The sequence below is a fragment of the Leopardus geoffroyi genome, chromosome B3, assembly GCF_018350155.1.
Source record: "Leopardus geoffroyi isolate Oge1 chromosome B3, O.geoffroyi_Oge1_pat1.0, whole genome shotgun sequence".
Taxonomy (NCBI): domain Eukaryota; kingdom Metazoa; phylum Chordata; class Mammalia; order Carnivora; family Felidae; genus Leopardus; species Leopardus geoffroyi.
Window position 1 is genome coordinate 2,812,697 of NC_059337.1, and position 20,174 is coordinate 2,832,870.

The 20,174-nt window shown below is 55.0% G+C and overlaps 2 protein-coding genes across 2 annotated transcripts; one reads left to right on the forward strand and one right to left on the reverse strand.

Annotated features, from left to right (window-relative positions):
* Positions 1-6,972: 6,972 nt before the first annotated feature.
* Positions 6,973-11,390, reverse strand: MEX3B (mex-3 RNA binding family member B). Its single transcript, XM_045448576.1, has 2 exons — positions 10,728-11,390; positions 6,973-9,878 (listed from the first exon to the last, which is right to left on the reverse strand). The coding sequence occupies exons 1-2, from the start codon at positions 11,014-11,016 to the stop codon at positions 8,431-8,433; spliced, it is 1,737 nt and encodes a 578-aa protein (XP_045304532.1). The 5' UTR covers positions 11,017-11,390; the 3' UTR covers positions 6,973-8,430.
* Positions 11,314-18,561, forward strand: LOC123582288 (collagen alpha-2(I) chain-like). Its single transcript, XM_045448504.1, has 4 exons — positions 11,314-11,335; positions 11,939-13,805; positions 13,919-14,296; positions 17,657-18,561. The coding sequence occupies exons 1-2, from the start codon at positions 11,314-11,316 to the stop codon at positions 13,432-13,434; spliced, it is 1,518 nt and encodes a 505-aa protein (XP_045304460.1). The 3' UTR covers positions 13,435-13,805; positions 13,919-14,296; positions 17,657-18,561.
* The last annotated feature ends 1,613 nt before the right edge of the window (positions 18,562-20,174 follow it).

The window sequence follows — 20,174 nt, forward strand, 5'->3', positions numbered from 1 at the left end:
GAACGAATGGTCCAGGCAAAGGCACAAATCTGCAAAAACACAAGATGTGTTCATGAAACAGAAAGCAAAGGCCTTTGCTCCCAAACCCTATGACCCGTCATCCAGTCACCCCTCAAACAGCTTTGCTCCTCTATTTTTAAATGACGGTGACCGAGCCATGGAGATGTCAAGTCCCCACATCACCCTGCCCGTCCTCCCTCCCCAGGAATCCCCTCTGCCACCACACTTGCAATTCTATGAGGTGGAATCATGCGACGCTGCCATTGTAGTGGCTCCAAAACGTCCCACGTCAGAGGTGTCACATGACGGTCTAACACCTTGGCGGGGTCCTTTCAACCCTCTCCTCCTCTCCTCTCATTATCCCAGATGCTCTGCCTGCTCTTACCCTGAGCCATCTGCCTCCAGGATCAGGGCCCCCAGCCCGTCCTGGCACCGGCCCAGGCCAGGCGGCTCCCGGCTACCAAAACGCAACATGGAATCTGCGTCCCCGGGATGCCTGCAACACGCACCCCGGAGCTCTCAAGCCAGCCTTCCGGGCCCTCCGCGATCCACGTCTCAGCCGCTTTTGCAGAGTTACCTTCCCCTGCCCAGTTCAGCTGGAGCCGTCTCCGGAAGGGGCCCTGGAGCTCACCCAGCCCGGTGGCCCACGCGAGGCTTCGCCGCAGAATCCCGGGACCTTTGACTCCGTGAATCCAGCTCTATACATTCATTCATACGTGGGTTTTTTTTATTCATACTGTAGGTGCGATAGTACCTCTGAAGTTTTTCCCTTAATCATACATCCTGGTTTAACATCCGTACAAACTAGGAGGGCTGCCTTCTTTTTCACAGGATCCTGCGGAGTTGCCTAAGGTATGCATGGACATCTTGAACCAACCACCCTCTACTGAGGGATGTAGGGAGTTTGTTAAACTGCAGGTTCCCAGGCTCCCCCGCAGGTGTTGATTTCCGAGGGTAGACCCAGGAAGTCTTATCTCATGCAACGTTTCCAGGTTCCTCTCCTGGGGGCATCTCAGGGGACAAAGCAATTTACAAAGCAGGAAACGTGGGTGAATGAGTGAGCCCACCCGGGGGGTACCCGGTACCGCCTGTGTGGCTGTGAGAAGTAACCCCACCTATCAGAGTCCCGAGAGGTCCTCAGGGGCATAGCTTTCTCGCAGTGCAGTGTTGTTGAAGTGCCTCCTGAGTTATTACTGAAGGAATGTTAAGCCACGGCCACCGTGGTCTTAATGAGAGATGGGTTTTACTGGACTCTAAATCCATAGGTGGGAGGGTTAGATAGTTTCAGTAAGCAATATATTAAATGTCCTCATGACGCACTGGAGTCATTTCTGGCTGTTCCGTAGAAGCAGGTGTTTTCCGCGTGTCCGCACCGGGTGCAGTGAGAAGGATCTTGGTTTCCAGACATCTCTAGTCCCCCCTTCACCAGTGACTCCCTGCCGGGCAAGGCACTTAAGCTCCGTTTCTTGGGCTGTAAAATCAGGATAATACTGATATCCCCATTATCGTCCCCATTTCGTAGGTGATAAAACTGAGGCACAGAGAAAGCTCAGCAATTTTCCCCGGTGACCCAGCTAGTAACTTTCTCCATCATTCTCCAGGGGCGACCAGTCTTCAACAGTTAATTGCACGTCTGTATCATCTTTATTTCTGCCTGACAAGTCGCCCCGACACTTAGACACTCGGCAGCTGGGCATCTCCGCCCAGGTCTCCGCAAGGTCGCAGTCGACACGCCGGCCGGGGCTGCGGTCTCATCCGAAGATCCAGCCTAGGGCGTGTCCGCTCATTCTCCTTGTCGGCAGGTCGCAATCCTTACGGGCCACTGGGCTGAGCCCCTCAGTTCCTCGCAGCCAGAGACCCCCCTGCCCCGTCTCTGGCCCCCGGGGCCTCTCACACAGCTGGTCGGACGGACACAGAAGCCACAGCCTTTTTATGACCTCACTTCAGAAGCGACATCTCGTCCCGTGTGCGCGTCCTGTTCATTGGAAGCGAGTCACCACGTGCAAGCCCCCCTCAAGGGGAGGGGCCTCCCTGGGCCTGACCACCAGGAGGCGGGATGAACCCGCTCCAGGGCCGCCCATCGTATCAGCCTCTGAAACTGTTCTACGCATCCAGCCCTTGGCTGGTGCGCAAAGCCGGCCTTCTGCGTTTCGCCTGTACAGACGCCAGCGGGACCTCTGTTTGCTATGACGCGTAGAATCCCACTGTGTGCAGGTTATGGAACTTAATAAACAGCTCCCCCCGCGATGGGCATGCAGGTTATTGCGAGGAAAAGAGACTTTTTCACTGACTTTCTAAATGTGTGTGCTGAGTCCCCTCCTGGGCTCTGTATTAGGCGTTGGGGGCTCAGAGTTGAAAGGACAAGACGTTCTCAGACTCGGGGCCAGAAAAGACAAGGAAACAACCGTGAAAAGCACGGCGAGTGCTGCCGTGGAGGGGGGTACACGGTGTCCTTAAGCCCAAAAGGAGGCCTGAGCACATCTGACACTTCCGGAAGGAAGGGAGAGCCATCTCTCTTTCCACGGACGAGCAAACTGAGTCACAGGCCTGCCATTTGTCCCGCCCACCCTCCTGTGAAGACAGGTATTCCTGATGGAAGGGGCCCCACGGGCTCACGGGGTGGGCAGTACCCCTCACAGCATTTGCAGGCCATGCCCAGACCCCACAGGCCTAACAAATGCCCTAGGAAAGGGAGCCAATGGGAGGGAGCAAACGAAGAGCTTCACGTTCTGGAGGCAAACAACTGCTTACGTTTTACTCTTCAGTCAGGGTTCTGGCAACTTTCTGTCACTAAGTTAGTTCAGGGGACGTTTTTTGTTAAACTTTTTTTTAATGTTTATTTTTGAGAGGGAGAGAGAAACAGAGGGCGAGCAGGGGAGGGGCAGAGAGAGAGGGGGACCCAGAATCCCAAGCAGGCTCCAGGCCCCGAGCTGCCGGCGCAGAGCCCGACGCGGGGCTCGAACTCACGAACCGCGAGATCATGACCTGAGCCGAAGTCGGAGGTTGACCGACGGAGCCCCCCAGCGCCCCGTGGGAATGATGGTTCTTTCTTGATGATCAGTGCTTTTATTGATTTGAGAAGTGGGGACAGGGCCCAGCTGCTGCCATGACACCAGGCCAGACACAGACTTGCCGAGGAGAACCAAGAACACGATCAGCCCCTCGTGAGCACAGGGACATTTCTGTGCCATGTTGCCCGAAGCCTTGTTATTTCCTGGCTGTTTTGTGACCAGCCCAACAGTGGACATGAAGCCAATTCTGTAATACGTTCATCACAGGAACACTGAAAAATATGTCTTTGATGAGGATAAAATGAGCGTAGAATATCCTGTCTAAAACAAACAAAAAACTCCATAAAAATGCCACCTGGGGGCACCTGGGTGGCTCAGTCGGTTGAGCGTCCGACTTCGGCTCAGGTCATGATCCCGCGGCTCGTGAGTTCGAGCCCCACGTCGGACTTAGGGCGGACAGATCAGAACCTGGAGCCTGGTTCCGATTCTGTGTCTCCCTCTCTCTCTCTGCCCCTCGCCTGCTCGCACTCTGTTTCTCTCTTTCTCAAAAATGAATAAACATTAAAAAAGAAAGAAAGAAAGAAAGAAAGAAAGAAAGAAAGAAAGAAAGAAAAGAAAACCATCATTCCCATGCTTGACTATTATGTGATGCATGAGGGCTGTCCTGGAAAAGCCATTTTTTTGTAGCGGTATAGATAGGAGCTTTGGACTCAGATGGATCCAGGGTGGAATCCTAGTCCGGGGCTTATTGGCCCTAGGTAGGTCATTGAACTGCTCGACAACTCAGTCTCCTTATCTCTGAAATGGGTTTACTCACATACATCCCACTGGGCTGGGTGAGCGCCGAGCGGAGTTCAGAGTGAGGGCTCAATAGACTGTCACAATCCTGTAAGGGGTGCTTAACTACCCCCCCTTCCACTTCCTCCCTTCGGGAAAGCAGGAGGGCCTTAACAGTGGGGGACGAGCCCTTAGTAAGGGGGCAAGGGCAGGTTGTGACCGGATCAGGGGAGGGAGGCAGGCAAAGGTAGGCAACATTCAGCACCCGAAGGGCCCTTGCTCCCTAGCGGGCGAGGAGATGACCTTCTGAAGGTGACAGTGACCCCAGCCATCCACCTCTTCCCGAGTTACCTTGTCCCCCGAAAGCTTTACAGACGACTACGTCCAGCGCTGTGTGGCCCAGCGGGCTCAGAACCCCGTTGAGAGGGGGCAAACTTGCTCATATTTCTTGGAAAGATAAGGCTTTCGAGATACGAGGTCTGGCTTACCTCGTGTCTGAAATTCACCGAAGATAAAGAAGCTTTTCCCGAGAGGCGACTCGGGACCCGAGCTGCAGGGAAAGGGGAAAGGCTGCTGACAACAGATCCGTTCCCAGAATTCTCCATAAAATGACTTCAGCCTGACGAGGCAGGAAGAGCATGAGCCCGGGTGAGAAAACCCAGGATTGTGTTTGTGCAGACTGCATTTCGAGTATTTGCATTTTACCGCAAATAGGCACTGCAAAATGTCAATGGCGCCTCCTCCGCGCTGTGGTAAGATCCACAGGAGAGAATGGAGGTAACAGGGCTTTTGAACATCCCGTGTGAGCGTTATTATTATTAATTGGGTGCAATCTACCACTCTGGCAGGTAAAACGAGTTCCTTCGCGTTGACGCCCAGTGCTCCCCCACCACATTCCTGACACCCCAAGAGCGACCCTGGCTAGCGGAGAATCCCAGATGCATTCAAACACCAGGACAGTATCGCCAATTTCAAGGCGGTGACTAAACAGTAGGAAAGATACATTTGCTTTGTCTCTACCAGGGTTTCTGAAACCCTGAGCTGCATGATTCCTTGCTGTGCCTCGTGGGACCCTTCACGGCATCCCTGACCACTGCCCACTAGATGCCAGGAGCACTAGCCCCAATTGTCACACCCAAAAATGTCCCCAGAGACCGCCTAAATGGGGGGAGGGGTGCAAAACCCACCCCTGCTGAGCAGTAGATAAAGAAATAGCGTGGGAAAGCTGTCTGCCAGCTGGAATTTCAGAGACCAGAGAGATTTCAGAGGGGGCACCAATATGGCCTCTCTCGCCTCTCCAGCTGGAGGACGGTCACCTGCGCAGCCTGTGGCCACCTTCAGGGTCATCATCTGGGGGATCTGGGGAATGGGACAGAAGGCTTGCCTCGGATCAAAAGCTAATGCCAATCTGATCCCACTAGCCTTTTCCACGCCCTGTGCTGGTGACCAGGGCCTGCCCCGCAGGGGAAGCCAATGGGTTAAAAGAGAGAAAGCTCTTTCTCCCGAGAAACCAACATTTATTAATAATACATCCCAAAACTCCATGTCGACCAAGGCAACCTCTCCCCACAAAGGTATGTGGGCCACTCAAAGCGTATGTCAGCAGCCTCAAGACCTGATCTTTTTTTATTTTCCAAAGCAGCATATGGACCCCAAGAAAATCTCCACGTGTGAGGAAGAGCCCATGAGAAATTCCGTCAAGGCTTTTGTTTTTTCCTTGTCCTCTCTGTAATCACTCTGCTAGAGCAGAAAAGCAGTTACTTGCCGAAGAGGTAAGTGTAAAGGGAACCTTGGTTCTGTTCTAGGCATTTCTGAACAGTTAACAGGAAAGGTGGGAACACTGCTTCTCGCCAGGCCTCGGCCAGGGGGTAAACACCATCTGGGAACGTTCCAGAGGCTGGAGATGATGCCAGAAATTTCCCAAGCCGGGCCACTCCTTTTTCCCTTCCCGCCCCAAATTCCAGCCTCCTGCCTTTACACGGCAGCATTTGAACCAAACAAATCAGGAGCGACGATGGACAAGGCCGTTGCTAAATTTCTGGACAGATAGAAATGAATACAAAGGGAAAAGAGGAACCCCCACTGAATATATATTGTAGCCCACGGTCTGGACTCACCTGCTGAATGTTACCCATCCGCACAGATGAAAAGAGAAGCCTGCCACAGTCTGGGCAGACACGGTTCTCCGGGGGCAGCGGATCCGCTGGAAAGTTTGCTGGGAATTCAGGGGCATGGTCTGGTCATGTCTGAATACTCTCTAGAAGACAGAGCTCAGGTCAAGTGAAACACGGTGGCCCCATCATTTGACAAAGCCCCACAGCCAGGCAGCAGGTATAAGTCTGCTAAAAACAAACAAAAAAACTTCTCTCAAACAACAACAAACAGTTAACCCCCTCAGCCTGTCAACACCAATTAGTTTGCCTTTCCAGCAGAAGCCTCTTAAGACCAGTCCTCAAATCCAGCGGGGTCCTCTGCAAGCAGAAACCGTCATTCAGCGGGGTCCTCTGCAAGCAGAAACCGTCATTGCGCAGCTGCCCCCAAGAAGCGACCCTCCATGGAAACTTCCAACAGCAAACACGGCCCTTAGGCTCCCTGTACCCGGAAGGGGCCAGGCAGGGCGGGATTATAGCTTTGCCAGGCTCCAAGCACTCTTGTGTCCTGGGCTCCTTCCTGCATAATAATATCAACATTAAAGTGTATCTTTGATGTAACTTTAAATACTTTTAACATTTTATTTCCTTCGTGTTTCAGGAAAATTTAATAGGTTCTCGTGGACCTGAAAATTCAAACGTTTCCTTTGAAGAATTTCATCGCTTTTGGGTTTTCTCTCTTCTGATTTTGAAAGCAATCAAACATTTTTTGCTGGGCCCCTGAAAAGTGTCGTGGGCCCTAGGCACCGTGCCTGCTATGTCTAATGGGGAAGTGAGCCCTGATTCAGTAGAAGCGTGCAATTACAAAAAAAAAAAAATAATAAAGTTACCCACAGTCTATACGTTCAGCTCGTCACAACTCTGGCGTGTTTTGAAAGCCCATTCTATTGACAAAATACTGACATCATATGCCTGGAATGAATACATTTTCAGCAGCCACTTAAAAGTGATTTACACAGGTGGGCTCCAAGGGGCTTAGAAACAGACAAGCGAACAAAAACAAAAACAAAACAACACCAAGCCGCCACACAAGATAGATTTTCTTCAATATTTTATTTATATAGAAATACTTAAAAAACAAAGTAGCACCATTACTTAAGTCTTACCTTTATTATGTAGAACTTTAAATGTCAGAAAAATAAAACTCTTGATACAATTTCAAATCTTGTCTCAGCAAATATAATATTAGTATTTGACCATGAGGTTAAAGGCCCTTTATCATAAAATAAAATATACTTTGCTTTTTAAACTTTGCTCAGTAAAGTACATTTAAGCTCAAGTAACGTCACCTACATATACATAAACAAGTGGTAAACAAATGTATTAAAATAGGAATACTAAAACTATAGTGGCCCAACAGAATTTTCGTAGCTTGCACGGAATTCTATTTATACAAATGTTAGAAAGCATCCACAGTTCCTTTTGACGTGTTTATACGTTTCCGTTTTTTTTTTTTTTTTGTAATAATATAGAATAAAATATGCTTTATATCACTGAATAGAAAATATGCTGGGTGAAGCAAATCTAGAAGATTTGTCTGAACCTATAAAATCTCCATCCCAACAGAATACTGTTCAAAACATTACACATTTTATGGTTTTGTAATTTCGTCACAATTGTGTGGTTATTAAAATAATACAGTGTTCTTTGCCATAAGGCCATACTAAAATAAAAAGATTTAACCCAGCTACAAAAAAGTTCACTGAACTTAAATTAAAATACTTGTAAACATCTTTGCAATATGAAATATAATTTTTCAAGTCAAAAAAGAATAAAATACTTCAATCTGTATTAATGCAATTTCTCTTTAAAACTTTTAAACGTTTTTAATATATAAGAGATATGTTACAGTTTGTTTAACTTTTATAAAGCTGCAGTATCCTGGATTCACAGGAACTCCTGGCCCTTCCACAACATTCAAAAAGGATCCACTGTGTTCTAGAATAAGCATCGGAGGAACCCAGCCACAGAGGGGAACACACGTAAAACAGTCCACACATCCCATAAGCACTATTATTACCATCTTAATCATAATAATTATTGTTCTTTTTTTTTTTTCTCCTACTTTAAGAAAAATGGAAAACTTGTGGGGTTTTCTTCTTCTGGAAGCTTCCTATTAAGTACAGTGTAAAAACTATCATGACTAGAATGTCGCCGTTCCTATTATTTATAGAGCATGCATTTCAGGTGGTTCAGATCAGAGGCTTCCCAGGCTACAGTACTCTTGATGCAGATATCCTGGCAAGTTCCTTTGTTTAAAAATTACATTTTAAAAATGAGCGGATACTACAGCTTTCCAAGCGCCTCTGGACCTCAGAGCGAGAACAGGGCGGGGAGGAGAAGGTGGGGCACCAAGGCGGCGGGTGGGCGCGGACAGGGTGGGGGGGGGGGCGGGGAGTGAGGCCGGAGGGGAGGGGAGGGGAGGGGAGGGGAGGGGGGGTCCCCCTTCTCCCCCCCTCTCCCCGCGGGGTGCGCGCAGGCGCGCGCCGCCTTCAGGAGAAGATGCGGATGGCCTGAGTGACCGCGGTGTGGCAGACCGGGCACTCGGGCTCGCTCTTCTCGCAGATGCGGTTGGCGCACTCCATGCAGAAGAGGTTGTGGCCGCAGGGCACGAGCGCGGCGATCACCTCGCTCTCGAAGCACACGGAGCAGTCGCGGCTGCCCTTCCGCCGCAGCCCCGACGACGAGGAGGAGGAGCTGGAGGAGGAGCTGGACGACGACGACGAGCCGGAGGTGTCCGACGGCGGCAGGCCCGGCAGCTGCGCCCCCAGCCCGTTGGCATAGGCGGCGTAGGTCAGGCCCCCTCCGCCCGGGTCGCTGCGCACCCGGCGCGCCAGGTGGTGCTCGCCCGTCCCCGGCGCCATGTGCAAGGGCGGGGACAGGCGCGGGCAGCTGGTGCCCGGGTGCAGCCGGCGGTGCACCAGCAGCCCCAGGTTGGCATTGGAGGGCGCGCTGGCGCCGCCCCCGGGAAAGACCACCGAGGAGGACGAAGCGGAAGAAGACGCGGAGGAAGAGCAGGAAGAGGACACGGGCGCCGCAGGTCCGCCCCCCGGGGACCGCTCGAACTGAGCCCAGAGCAGGGGCGCCCCAGGCGGGGGGGCGGGGGCCGGGTCGAAGGTGGGCGGTAGCTCGGGACAGCCGTCGGGGGAAGGCACGGAAGCTTCCCCCGCCGCGTAGGTGTATCCATTGCCGTTGTTGTTGTTCCCGTTGTGGGCGAAGCTGAGCGCGGGGCTGGGGGGGCTGTAGTCCGCTAGGCGCGGGGTGGCGGCTGTGCTGCCGCCGGTCCCCCCGCCGAAGTAAGAGTCTGTGGAGGCGCTGCCGAGCGAGCTGGAGCTGTCGTTGCGGTAGCTAGAGAAGGGCTTGCGGCCGGGGGTGGGCGTGATGCTGGGGGTGGGCTTGCTCCAGAGGCTGCCCGGGCCGGACCCGCCGGACCCGTGATGCAGATCAAAGCCCACATCCGTGCCGTTGGCGTGGAAGTCGTTCTCATCCGTGAGCTCAATGATACCGCCCGTGCGCAGGGCGATGTGCGCCTCGATCTCCTCGCGAGCTCGGTCCACGTTCTCAGGCATGCCGGTCACCTCGAACACGGGCTCCTTGTCTCGGCTGGGCGTCACGATGTACGTGTGCGTCTGCTGCTGGATGCGCTTGATCGTGGCGCCCTTGGGCCCCACCACGAGCCCCACCACGCGATAGGGCACCCGCACCTGGATGGTGGTCTGTCCAGGCAGGTTGGGCGGCCCGGGCACTGCGCCGTTGAGCGCCGTGTTCTTATTCCGCGAGGCGCGGATCATGGAGAAGTGCTCCGCGGCAGAGATGATCTCCCTCCGAGCCATGGCCACATCCTCCTTCCTGCCCGTCACAACAAAGACAGGCTCCTCCCCGCGAACCGGGGTCTTGATGTAAGTATTGGTCTTCGCCCGCAGCGCTTTGATTTTACAACCTGGGAGCCGGGGTGCAGGGGAGGGAGTGGGAGAGAGAGACAGACACGCCCATTATCCCGGGGTAACCGCGGAGACCTGGGACCGCCCGCGCCCAGGGCTGCGGGACAGCAGGACACGCTTTGGGCGGAAAGGGGGCGGCTCCCTCACTGACCCCGGGCCACGCCACCGGCTGGGAAGCGGGTTCCACCCGCGAGGCGCTCGAGGAACAGCCCATTGGCTGCCCAGCCCTCCCCCGGTGACTGCAGTCGTCCCGAGCAAACCCGAGAATCCCAGAAAAAGTCAGCTGGGGAGATGCCGCTAGGATCCAGCGGGGCGCGCCGTCCGCCCTGAAGACGAGGCGAAGGGGTCCGGGGAAGAGGGCCGGAGCCGCGATCCGCCCCCCCCCCCCCACCGGAGCTGGGGGACTGATGGGAGGGGGGGGGCAGTCCCGGGACCCATTGTTCCTCCTCTGGGCTCCATTCCGCTTTGCAGAAATCCAGAATCCTCCTCCCATCCGATGCTCACTCCTCCTCCTCCCCCTCCCAAAGGACCCATCAAAGGCCCCCTCCCCCAAGCATCTTATATTTAAATTCTATTTCCCGGGGTGGGTTGGGTGGGGGGCGCTAGGGGAGAAGGCAGTGATTTTAGCAGGATGAAGTGCATCCCGCCGTGGCAGCGGCGCGGCTCCGGGAGACAGCCTGCCTGCACTTTCTTTGTCTGGGGCGCCGGCCCCTCGCGCGGCTCTTCCTCTCTCGTCAAGGCTCGCGGGCGCCGCGGATCCCGAGCCCTCCCGCGCCCTCCCCGCGGGGCGGTGGCCCGAGACCCTCTCCCCCACCCCCACCCCAGCTCCCCATCCCTGCCGGACCCACCTTGCCGCCCCACGATCTCGGCGACGTGCTCGGAACTGGGCACCGGCACGCACTCGGTCATGTTCACGCTCTTCTTGCGCGGCTCACTGTCGTACAGAGAGGCGCCCTCGTCACTGTCCAGCCCCAGCAGGGAGAGCTGATCGAGCGCGAGCTGCAGGGCTCTTTGGTCATCCAGGGTCTCTCCCCCGCCGCCGCCGCCGCCGCCGCCGCCGCCGCCACCGCCGCCGCCGCCTCCCCCTCCGCCGCCGCTGCCGTTGCGCTCCAGCTCTGCAAACAGGGAGCTGGGCATCGCTCGGCCGTGCGCGCCGCGCCCCCGCCGGCCCTCGGCTCGGCGGCGAGAAGCTGCGGCCACAAAGGCAGCCGGGAAGCGAGTGGTCAGGGGCGGGGAGGCCGGCCGGCTGCAGAGGGCTCCGTTGCTCCTTTCTCGGCGCCGGGAGGAGTGGGGCGCTTGGTGCGGTCCGCGCCGGGCAGTGGCTGCAGGAGCCCCCGCCTGGGTCCCCACCCCAGATCTGCCGGCGGGTGGGGTGGGGGCAAAGCTCGAGCGGCGGCCGCGCGTACCCCCCGAGTGCCCGGCTGGCTGGCCACAATGCCGAGCGAGGAGCGAGCAGGCGAGCGACAGCAGCGTTTCTTTAAGGAGCCCCTCCCCGGCTCCTCCACTCCCTCCCTCCCGCCCGCCCGCCCGCCCTCACTCAGCGCTTTTTCCTCCTCTCCTCCCCGCCTCTTGACTGAGCCTCTGCAGCCAGACGGCTCCGGAGGGGGACGAGGGAGGCGCAACGTCACCGGCGGGAGCTGACACTACAATGCTACTGACACTATCGCTGGGGGAGGCGATTGGCGCGCGCCGGGCCGGGGGCGGGCGGAGGCCGCGGTCAGGGCGAGCGGAGAGCGAGCGCCCCCCGCCCCCGCGCTCGCCGCAGCCCGCCCCGTCCTCCTCCCGGCCGCGCCCCTCCCCCGCCGCCGCTAACGCCTCTCTTTGTTGTCTAATGCGGGACCGGCAGGCTCGGGACACTCGCGCGTACCTATCGGCCGAGGACAGTCTGTCCCCAGATCTCCTCCCTCGCGCGATTGAGAAAGGAAAACGCGCCCAACTCTGCTGCCAGCGGCCCGGCTCTGAGCGAGCGGTCCTGCGAAAGTCCCGTTAGCGTCCCCAAATAAGCCACCCCTAGAGCCCACGGTGCCACTGGGAGAAGGGTCTATTGTCCGCCCCAAAGGGCGGTCCGAGTCCTCGGACACGGAAAGCGGGACTCGGGGTCCCGGTGCGCACTGGCAAAGTGGCTCCTGGCGCGGGTTGCCCACCTGCGCGGGAGCGCAGGAGACACAAAGGCATAGGCCCGCCCGCATCGCTCCTCGCGCGCGCGCCCGCAGTTCGGTCCCCCCGGGCAGCACTCCGTCCAAGTGGCCCCGAAACTGCGGATCGGAGAGCCGGAACCCCGCCGCAGCGCGGGCCTGGCCCGCCCTGCGGCCGGCGACCTCCGGAAGGCGCGGGGCGGGGGGCCTGCACACGCCCCGCGCGCCGGCCGAGCCCCCGCGGGCGCTGACGCGTGCACGAGCGCCGCGCCGCCACCGCGGGGACGCCGGCCATGGCTCCGGCGGGCGGCGCGGGCGTGCGCGCGCCGCTCTCGGGTCCCTCCCCGCCCCGCGGCCGGGCATGCGCGGTGCGCGCGAGGAGCGGGCGGGCCCTTTAAGGCGGGCGCGGCGGAGCGTGCGCCGGCCCCTCCCGCGGCCCCGCCCCGACGGGAGGTGTGCGCCCGCCGCCCCGCCGTTCTTTGTGCGCTTCCCGGGGTGGAGTTGGCGGCGGAGGGAGGGCGCGCCCGGACCGGCCGGAGGGGGACGGCGAGCTGCGCCCCCTTCCGGAGCTCCCGCGGCCGCCTCCGAGCGCGAGGGAAGAAAGAAGGCTTTGGGGGCCGGGCCGGGGCTCACCGCCTGCCCGCCGGCCGCCGCCCGGTCCGCCCCCTGCGCAGCCACGGGCGCCGACGCCCCCTCGGGCCCCGCGCGCGCCCCTCTTCGTTGTTCCCGGCGCCCCCGGGCTCGCCGCGTCCCCGCGCCCGGCCGGCCGGGGGCTGCGGTTCGGCAGGGCGGCCGGGGGCTGCGGTTGGCGGAGAGCGCCGGCGTCCGCGCGGCTCGGCGGGACGCGCGCGCGGGACAATGCGGCCATGTGGCCGCCACCGCGGACGGGCCCACGCGGGGGGCCTGCCGGTGCCGCGGGGCGAGCTCGGGGCGCACAGGCGGAGGCTCCCGGGTGTTCTCTCCCTGCGTGAGCCCGGGAGGAGCGCGAGCGCCCGGGCCCCGGTGTGCCATGCGTAAAAGGAGGGGGCAGGTCGTACCTGCCCCGGCCACCTCGTGGGTTCGGAGGATTGACTGTGACAGTAGATGCGAGCGCGCTCGGGATCAGTGGGCAGTGCCGCAAACGCCTTTACTTTTGAGCACGGGAAGGTGTTCCTTTGTTGCTCACCTGGAGCTGTCTTGGAGAAGAGGTGCTGATTATTTCCTCGGGGAAATGAGGCTTAGAAGGCGCTCAGAGTGGTTATTTCCTCAGGATGTTTGTGTCAGCTTCCCTGAGTCTGGGGTGTGCGTGAGACAGAGAGAGGGAGAGAGATGGGGCAGAGGCGGTGGCAAGTCCTCTGGAGAGCCACCGCCTAGTACTCTAGTGAATTCTTGTCTTTTTCAACCTGGTTTGTGGGCTCCCGTCCCACTCATCTGTGGATGAGGAGGGGGTGCCCGGAGGAAGGAGGTTCTCCGTGGAGAGGGTCCTGGCCGGGAATGGCCTTGCTCGGGGCCTGTAAAGGCCAGGGCAGACAGGGAAAGGACTCCCAGGGCCTCGGCGTTTACATGTTGCCAACACCACAGGCTTTTTTGCTGCCCTCTCAGCTCCGTTTCCAGGAATTTAATAACCTCCCGATTGGGCCAAGTGGGGTTTCCTTTTTCAAACAACACCATGAAAGTAAAGTTGTTCCTCAGCGTCCACTGCTAGTGAGGCCCGCACACAGGTAAATGGGGGCTCCCCCACCCAGGGTTGCTCCTGCTGGGGGACAGGCCTGCACACATCCTGCCCTCCTACCTGCAGTGTTAAGATTTCAGGTGGGTTAAATCAGAAACCCATGTTGTTGAGAGTCCCTGGGGTCCTTGGGTCATTCCCAGGACGGTGTGTGTGACACTTTGTGGAACTGACAGGTGTCCTTCTCCCCCAGCAGATCTGTACCCGGCCGTAACTGCAGGTGTTCAATGAAATCACACATCTGAGCCCACTTGGAGGATAAGCTCAAACTCTGACCCGACGAATTCATGGAGAGCTGCCTGTGGTCAGGTGCCCACTGGCATTCCATGCAGCCCGGGCCGCCCTCCGTAGACCAGAGTGCTTCAGGAACACCTATGCAAAGATCGGGTGGTTTTCTGAAGACGCCCACAAAATCGAAGGGCCTCCTGAGAGTCTAGGAGGGTGATGTTTGACAGACCCGACCCCCCAGCCGAGCTCAGCTTCAGCATGCTGGTGGTCTCTGAGAAGAGGCTAGTATCCAGCGTCCCACCTGCCTCAGGGGGTTGTTTGAGCCGATGGATAATGACGGTGAAAGGTAACTCGCTGTAAATTACAAAGCACTAAGCAAACGTACTTAGTTTGGGGTGGGGTGGTGCTTAACCCACAGTCACTTCGTATCTTCTCTGCCTGTATCCAGTGCTGACGGGTCAGGGGATTTTCTGACACTCGAGTGCTGTTACAAAAGTAACAATCTGGAAAATTTAATTCTCAATTAGTGGATTTAATAAGCCAAGACATGATAAAACTTGCAAAGTCCAGTTCTGTTTTTAAATAGACCCACCTCCCTAGTTTTTGGCTAGACTTTCCCAGGCTCCTTTAGGACCCCAGAGCTTAATTACTTTTCCCGATACAGGACGCTTTCCCCAAGAACTTCCCCGAGGTGGCCATGGTTTTGTTTTGCTTTGTTTTGTTTTATTATTATTATTAGCAAAAGAAAGGAGCTTGCAGAGTGCAGAGTGTGGTCTGGTAATGTAATCGAGAATTTCAGTTGTCCCAAATTAAGAAAAGGTAAAGTCACTTCTGTTGTCCCCATTTTGCAGATGAAGGTAGGTTAAGTCTCTTGCCCAGGCGGAGGCAGATTTATTTATCTTGAAGCAAGTGAAGCCTGAGCTTCTGGGCTCTTCGTGTGCATGGGGCCTTTGCATGGCCATGGGAGGGGTGAAAGCAATTTATTCACAGGATCACGTTTTAGTAAAGTTTTCAAGAGTGAGGTCTTTATTCTTTTCCTTAAGGAGGACCCCTACAGTGACGTGACCTTTGGACTCAATAAATCTCAGATTCGCTGTTGGGCTCCAGGTCACACAGCTGATAAATGGTACCCGAGCCTGTGAGCGGAACCACCCAAGTTCTGTCCCACCTCTGAGCTGTGGATCCTCAGCTGGAGGTGGGAAACACTTCGAGCCTTGCGTCCCTCACGGGACTGTACCGCCCACGTGGGTGAGGGCGCCTGAGAGCATTTTGGTTTTTGCCGTCCTGTCGTTAACATGTATGTAACATGGACACAACGTTTTTGAAGAATGTTTTGATAATATGGGAAATGCTGTCCTTGGGTTGGACGAACAGAAAGAGGTAAGAGGCACGTATGTTACTAAACCCGCAGGAAGCATCAGGAGAGGCAGACGAACAGGCCGGGAAGCAATACGTCGGCATTTTCATGATGGTTCTTTAAACAGCGGGATCACGTTTTATTTTCATGTCTCAAGTTCTGAACGTCTTTATTGGATTAGTTTTTAAAAGCAATACATGCTTAGTTTAAAAGTTAAACAGCGCTAAAAGGCTTAATAAAACCAAAAGCACCCGTACCTGCTGTAAATAGAAGGGAAAAACCTAAAGCGAATCCTAGCACACATTTATACTTATAAAAGCTTTCGGAATTATGAGGGTAGAGAGGGAGAAAATGTCATAAATTGTATAAAATGGGCCTTTAAAAGTGGCTTGACTTCTAAAATTTAAACGTTCATTTGGTTAATCATCAGTAATAACCATTCTGCAATGTCAGAGAGGAATAGGAACCAGAGGTGGTAATTTTAAAACCTTGAAGATACACAGGAACTCCGGGAGCCCGGAGGCCCGCCGACCTTCGGGAAGGAGGTGCCCTTTCTTCTTCCTGAGCAGGGATGAAATGGGCCCGTGGAATCCTGCACTTGACCCCAGACTCTCAGGTGGAACCCCTTTCTATGAACTGGTGAATTCTAGCAGGTGGTTAGAACCTCAGGATGCCAGCAAGTGTGTGGTCCCAAACTTTTATGTGGCAGGGAGCGAAGGAACGGGAAGCGGCTGGCCCAGACTCACAGGCTCGTTGACAGTGTGGGTCTGGACTGGGGACCCGGAGCCCTCACTTCCCACACGAAGTGCTCGTTCTTTCTCAAGTAACTCAAGGAAATCGAGGCTGCCCCTAGCTCACCCCTCTGCGTGTCCTGGGCCGGCGTGGGGTAGGCTCAGTCACATTTGCTGTTGTCAAACCTAGGAGGAACAGGACAGCTGCCTCCCAAGTCCAGGTGGGGGCCGTCCTGCGAGGCATCTGCAGGAAGGCGGTCTCAGCCCCCTCGCTCCCAGCCCCCTTTCCCTGAACTAAACGGGGCCCCGAGGTGAAGGCTCCGGGAGCTGCCAGACCCTGTGTGGGGGAGGTGGTGAGGCAGCCACAGCTCCGTGGTCCCAGCCCCGCACGAAGCTCCTAGCAGGACTTCCGTGCCATGGAAGTAAAACAAAATAAAGCAAACACCATGTGCTGACATATGGCACGAGTCAGTCACCATGCTGAACACCCGGACAGTGTCAATTCTCACGGTGTACTGATAAGCTGCGATGGCCGTTTCTGTTCCAGAAAGGTCCCATTCTGGGAACTAGGATTGGAACCCAGCGACCCCAGACCCCAAACTCCAACCAACCAACCAACCAAATGCCAGGCCTCTGGCAACAGAGGAAAGTCTCGGGGCTAAAAGTATTTATTCGTCAGACTTGAGGATGACAGATTAGAAAACAATAACACCAAATTAAATAAAAGTTGAAGCGGGTCACGATCCTGAGTGCTCAGTAAATGGAGTTTGAAAGATCAAAAGTGGGAAAGCCATGAACGTGGAGGGACTGATAGTTCTCCGATATTTAGGAACTTTTCTCAACGGGAGGCTTCTTCTGTGAAAGTGCAGTGGGGGGTGGGGGAGACAAGGGTAGATGCTTCTGGAAGGCGGATACCAGCAGAGGACAGGAGCCGCCTTGAGCCGGGAGCTGCCTGCAGATGGGGCGGGCCGCCTCCCAGAAACGCGAGGACCGCTTAATCAGGGACGTCTACAACGGCTGCATGCGCTGGCTGCATAGACAGGTGCACCGGATCAGGGGTGACGTTTTGAGTTTTCCTCAGTTTGTTGACCTCCGACTGGTCAGCTAGTCTCTTAGCTTTGGTTTTCTCATCTATAACATAGGAATGTTAGTCCTTACTGAGGCAACAAAGGCGGGCTACCCTTTCTCGCCAGTGGGATGGCGACGCACTTGAGGGACGAGGGTTCCATGTTCTTCCTCTTCTAAAGTGACAGAACACAGAGGAAAAAAGGATTTAAAGCTCTAATCTTTTTCAACATTTTGTATGACCACACCTTCTCTGTTCTCATTACTTAAAAAAAAAAAAAAAAAAATGGGGCGCCTGGGTGGCGCAGTCGGTTAAGCGTCCGACTTCAGCCAGGTCACGATCTCGCGGTCCGTGAGTTCGAGCCCCGCGTCGGGCTCTGGGCTGATGGCTCGGAGCCTGGAGCCTGTTTCCGATTCTGTGTCTCCCTCTCTCTCTGCCCCTCCCCCGTTCATTCTCTGTCCCAAAAATAAATAAACGATGAAAAAAAAAAAATTAAAAAAAAAAAAAAAGAAAGAAATACCTTTCTAACCTGAAGAATTTTTGCCTTTTCAGCATCACCGTGAAAAGTCGAGATGCCAATCAATTGAAATGCAGCTGTGACCGTCTCACAACTAACTGAATGACTAGCCAGCTTAACTTCGTGCTAAAATGATTTCTTCCCTACGCATTTCGGTTCAAAAGATAAAAATTATGTCAACAGAGCTATTAAAAGTTTAGCTAATAATAGAATCGTTTTTGTTATGCTGATAAAACAAATCTACAGCTTTATTTAAATTCCACAGCTGTCATTGTAGTAAAACGTGTACACGAGGATACGGAGATTCACGGACTCTAGCAAGCAAAGAAATACGAATGCGAGAATGCCTTTTGGGAGGCGTGAGCACCAACCTAACAGAAGAAGTAACACAGAGGTCGTGATGTAAATTCCACGACTCCGAAGAAAAGAAAGAAGATGGGGTCTCCAGCAGGAAAAGGTTAAGAAGCATCGTTAAGTGGAAAGCGTAAAACCAAACACGACAAAGCATACAAAAAGTATATAACAACCAAATAAAACAAATACCAACAGGTCAGTAGGAAGAGAGACAAGGAGGCTGCTCGGCCCGCTGCAAAGAGATGGGGAGGGGTTCTCAGGGAGAACTTGACCTTGCCGAGGCCCTGGCCATGGTCTCCGGGGCGGGACTGGCCAGTGTGAGACGGGCCAGTGGTGACCTTGGGGGGCGCACAGATGGGTCTGTTTTAACTATTATACGTTCATCTTAATTGCATTACAAAATCATATTTAGTATATGAAACCTTGGAATTCAGTGATATCAAGGCAAGGAGAAGCTGAAGTTGGTATGTGTGTTTTGAAAGGAAGTCAATCTAAGCAAAACTGTTAGGTGAATAACATCACGGTTGGTGCTCAGATGTGGTAAACTCTACAGTGCAGATGTTATGTGAGTGAATGAGGACTGGAGGCAAACGACGGATGGGAAGATGTTCTAATTAGGCTAATTCTTTAAGGATTAATTTATCATTAGAATTAATTTTTAAAAAAAAATTTTTTAAGTGTTTATTTATTTTTGACAGAGAGAGATAGAGCATGAGTCTGGGAGGGGCAGAGAGAGGGGGAGACACAGAATCCAAAGGAGGCTACAGGCTCCCAGCTGTCAGCACAGAGCCCGACGCGGAGCTCGAACTCATAAACCGCGAGGTCATGAGCTGAGCCTAAGTCAGACGCTCAACCGACTGAGCCACCCAGGCGCCCCTATAATTAGAAGTTTATACAGTAGTCAAAAGACAACCGTTTTGGGAGGTGGGGGGCACGGAATCTTTCAGAAGTTCATCTGAAAGATCACAGAAGAACCAAGGGGGGCTAGGAGCGGCTGTCACGACACCAGACGTTAGCCCCTCTTACGACCGCGGATGGACAAGAGTGTGTCATCCGTTCCGAGGAGAGGACGTCCAGAAGCCGGTGCGAGACGGTATGAGGCTGCGGCGGATACTGGCGTGTCTGTCCCACGGGCACCGGGCTGGGGGACGGGGAACACAGCGGGGTGACCCAGGGTGGGGCATCTGCAAGGGAACAGCACGTTGACGAGCCGACCGACAGGCGTTTGTGTCACATCACGACAACAGCCACGGAGGACAGACCGTGGTGCGAGCAACTTGCAAAGGGGGGACCCGCAATTCTTGCTACGCAGAGGACTTCATCTGTGGCCTCAAAGTACATAACTGACGAGCTGAGAAGATGTTTTCATGCACGAAGTAAAATAAGGCAGAATAAGTTGTGATATTTTTTGAGCACTTACGACATACTAGGATGATGCCGGTTCTGTCATTCAGTAATCTCAGTAACCCAGTGAAATGGGGACTGACTTATTTATACTTTCGCCCAGAGGAAACTGAGCCCGAGCTGGCCAGCGGCAGGCACACCCAGCCGTCCAAGCGCGAGCTCTCTTGCTTTTTTAAAAACCCCTTTTTGTTGACAAATAATGGAGATACAGAAACCCGGACACGTGTGCCGTGTACGATTTGACGGCTTTGCACGTGTCCACGCACCTGTGACACTGTCCCCGCGGTCCTGACGATGGATGTATCCGTCGCCCCCAGAAGTTTCCTGCTGTCCCTTTTGTCTGTGGTAAGAACAGCATGAGATCCAGCCCCTGAAGTTTCTGAGCGCACGACACCGTGTTCCCCACAGGTGCCGTGGGGCACGGCAGAAATCTAGAACGGGTTCATCTTGCATAACTGGAACTTGTACCAGTTGAACGTCTCCCCATTTTCTCCTCCTCCCGGACCCCGGTGACCTCCGTTTCGCTCTCTGCTTCTGAGTCTCACCCTGGCGGAGTCCTCCAGGGGGAACCACGCAGTATTCCTTCCTCTGTGACGGACTCATTTCACTCAGTGCAGCCACGTCGTCACAAACGGATTTCCTTCCTTTCTTAAGCCCGACCGATGCTCTAATTTACGTGTATTCCACATTTTCTCGCCATAGAATTGCCAGAACTTTCTTCTGTTTTGCTTTGTTTGTTTTAGAAGAGCCGTCCTCACGGGCATGAGTGGGTATCTCCTGGTGGTTTTCATTTGC

Bases quoted from the DNA above. Each gene is read 5' to 3' on its own strand.
- MEX3B (XM_045448576.1), bottom strand. From the start codon at position 11,016: ATGCCCAGCTCCCTGTTTGCAGAGCTGGAGCGCAACGGCAGCGGCGGC. The intron at 9,879-10,727 runs GTGGGTCCGGCA...CCCGGCTCCCAG, and splicing joins CGAGATCGTGGGGCGGCAAG to GTTGTAAAATCAAAGCGCTG.
- LOC123582288 (XM_045448504.1), top strand. From the start codon at position 11,314: ATGCCGAGCGAGGAGCGAGCAG. The intron at 11,336-11,938 runs GCGAGCGACAGC...TCCGCCCCAAAG, and splicing joins GCCGAGCGAGGAGCGAGCAG to GGCGGTCCGAGTCCTCGGAC.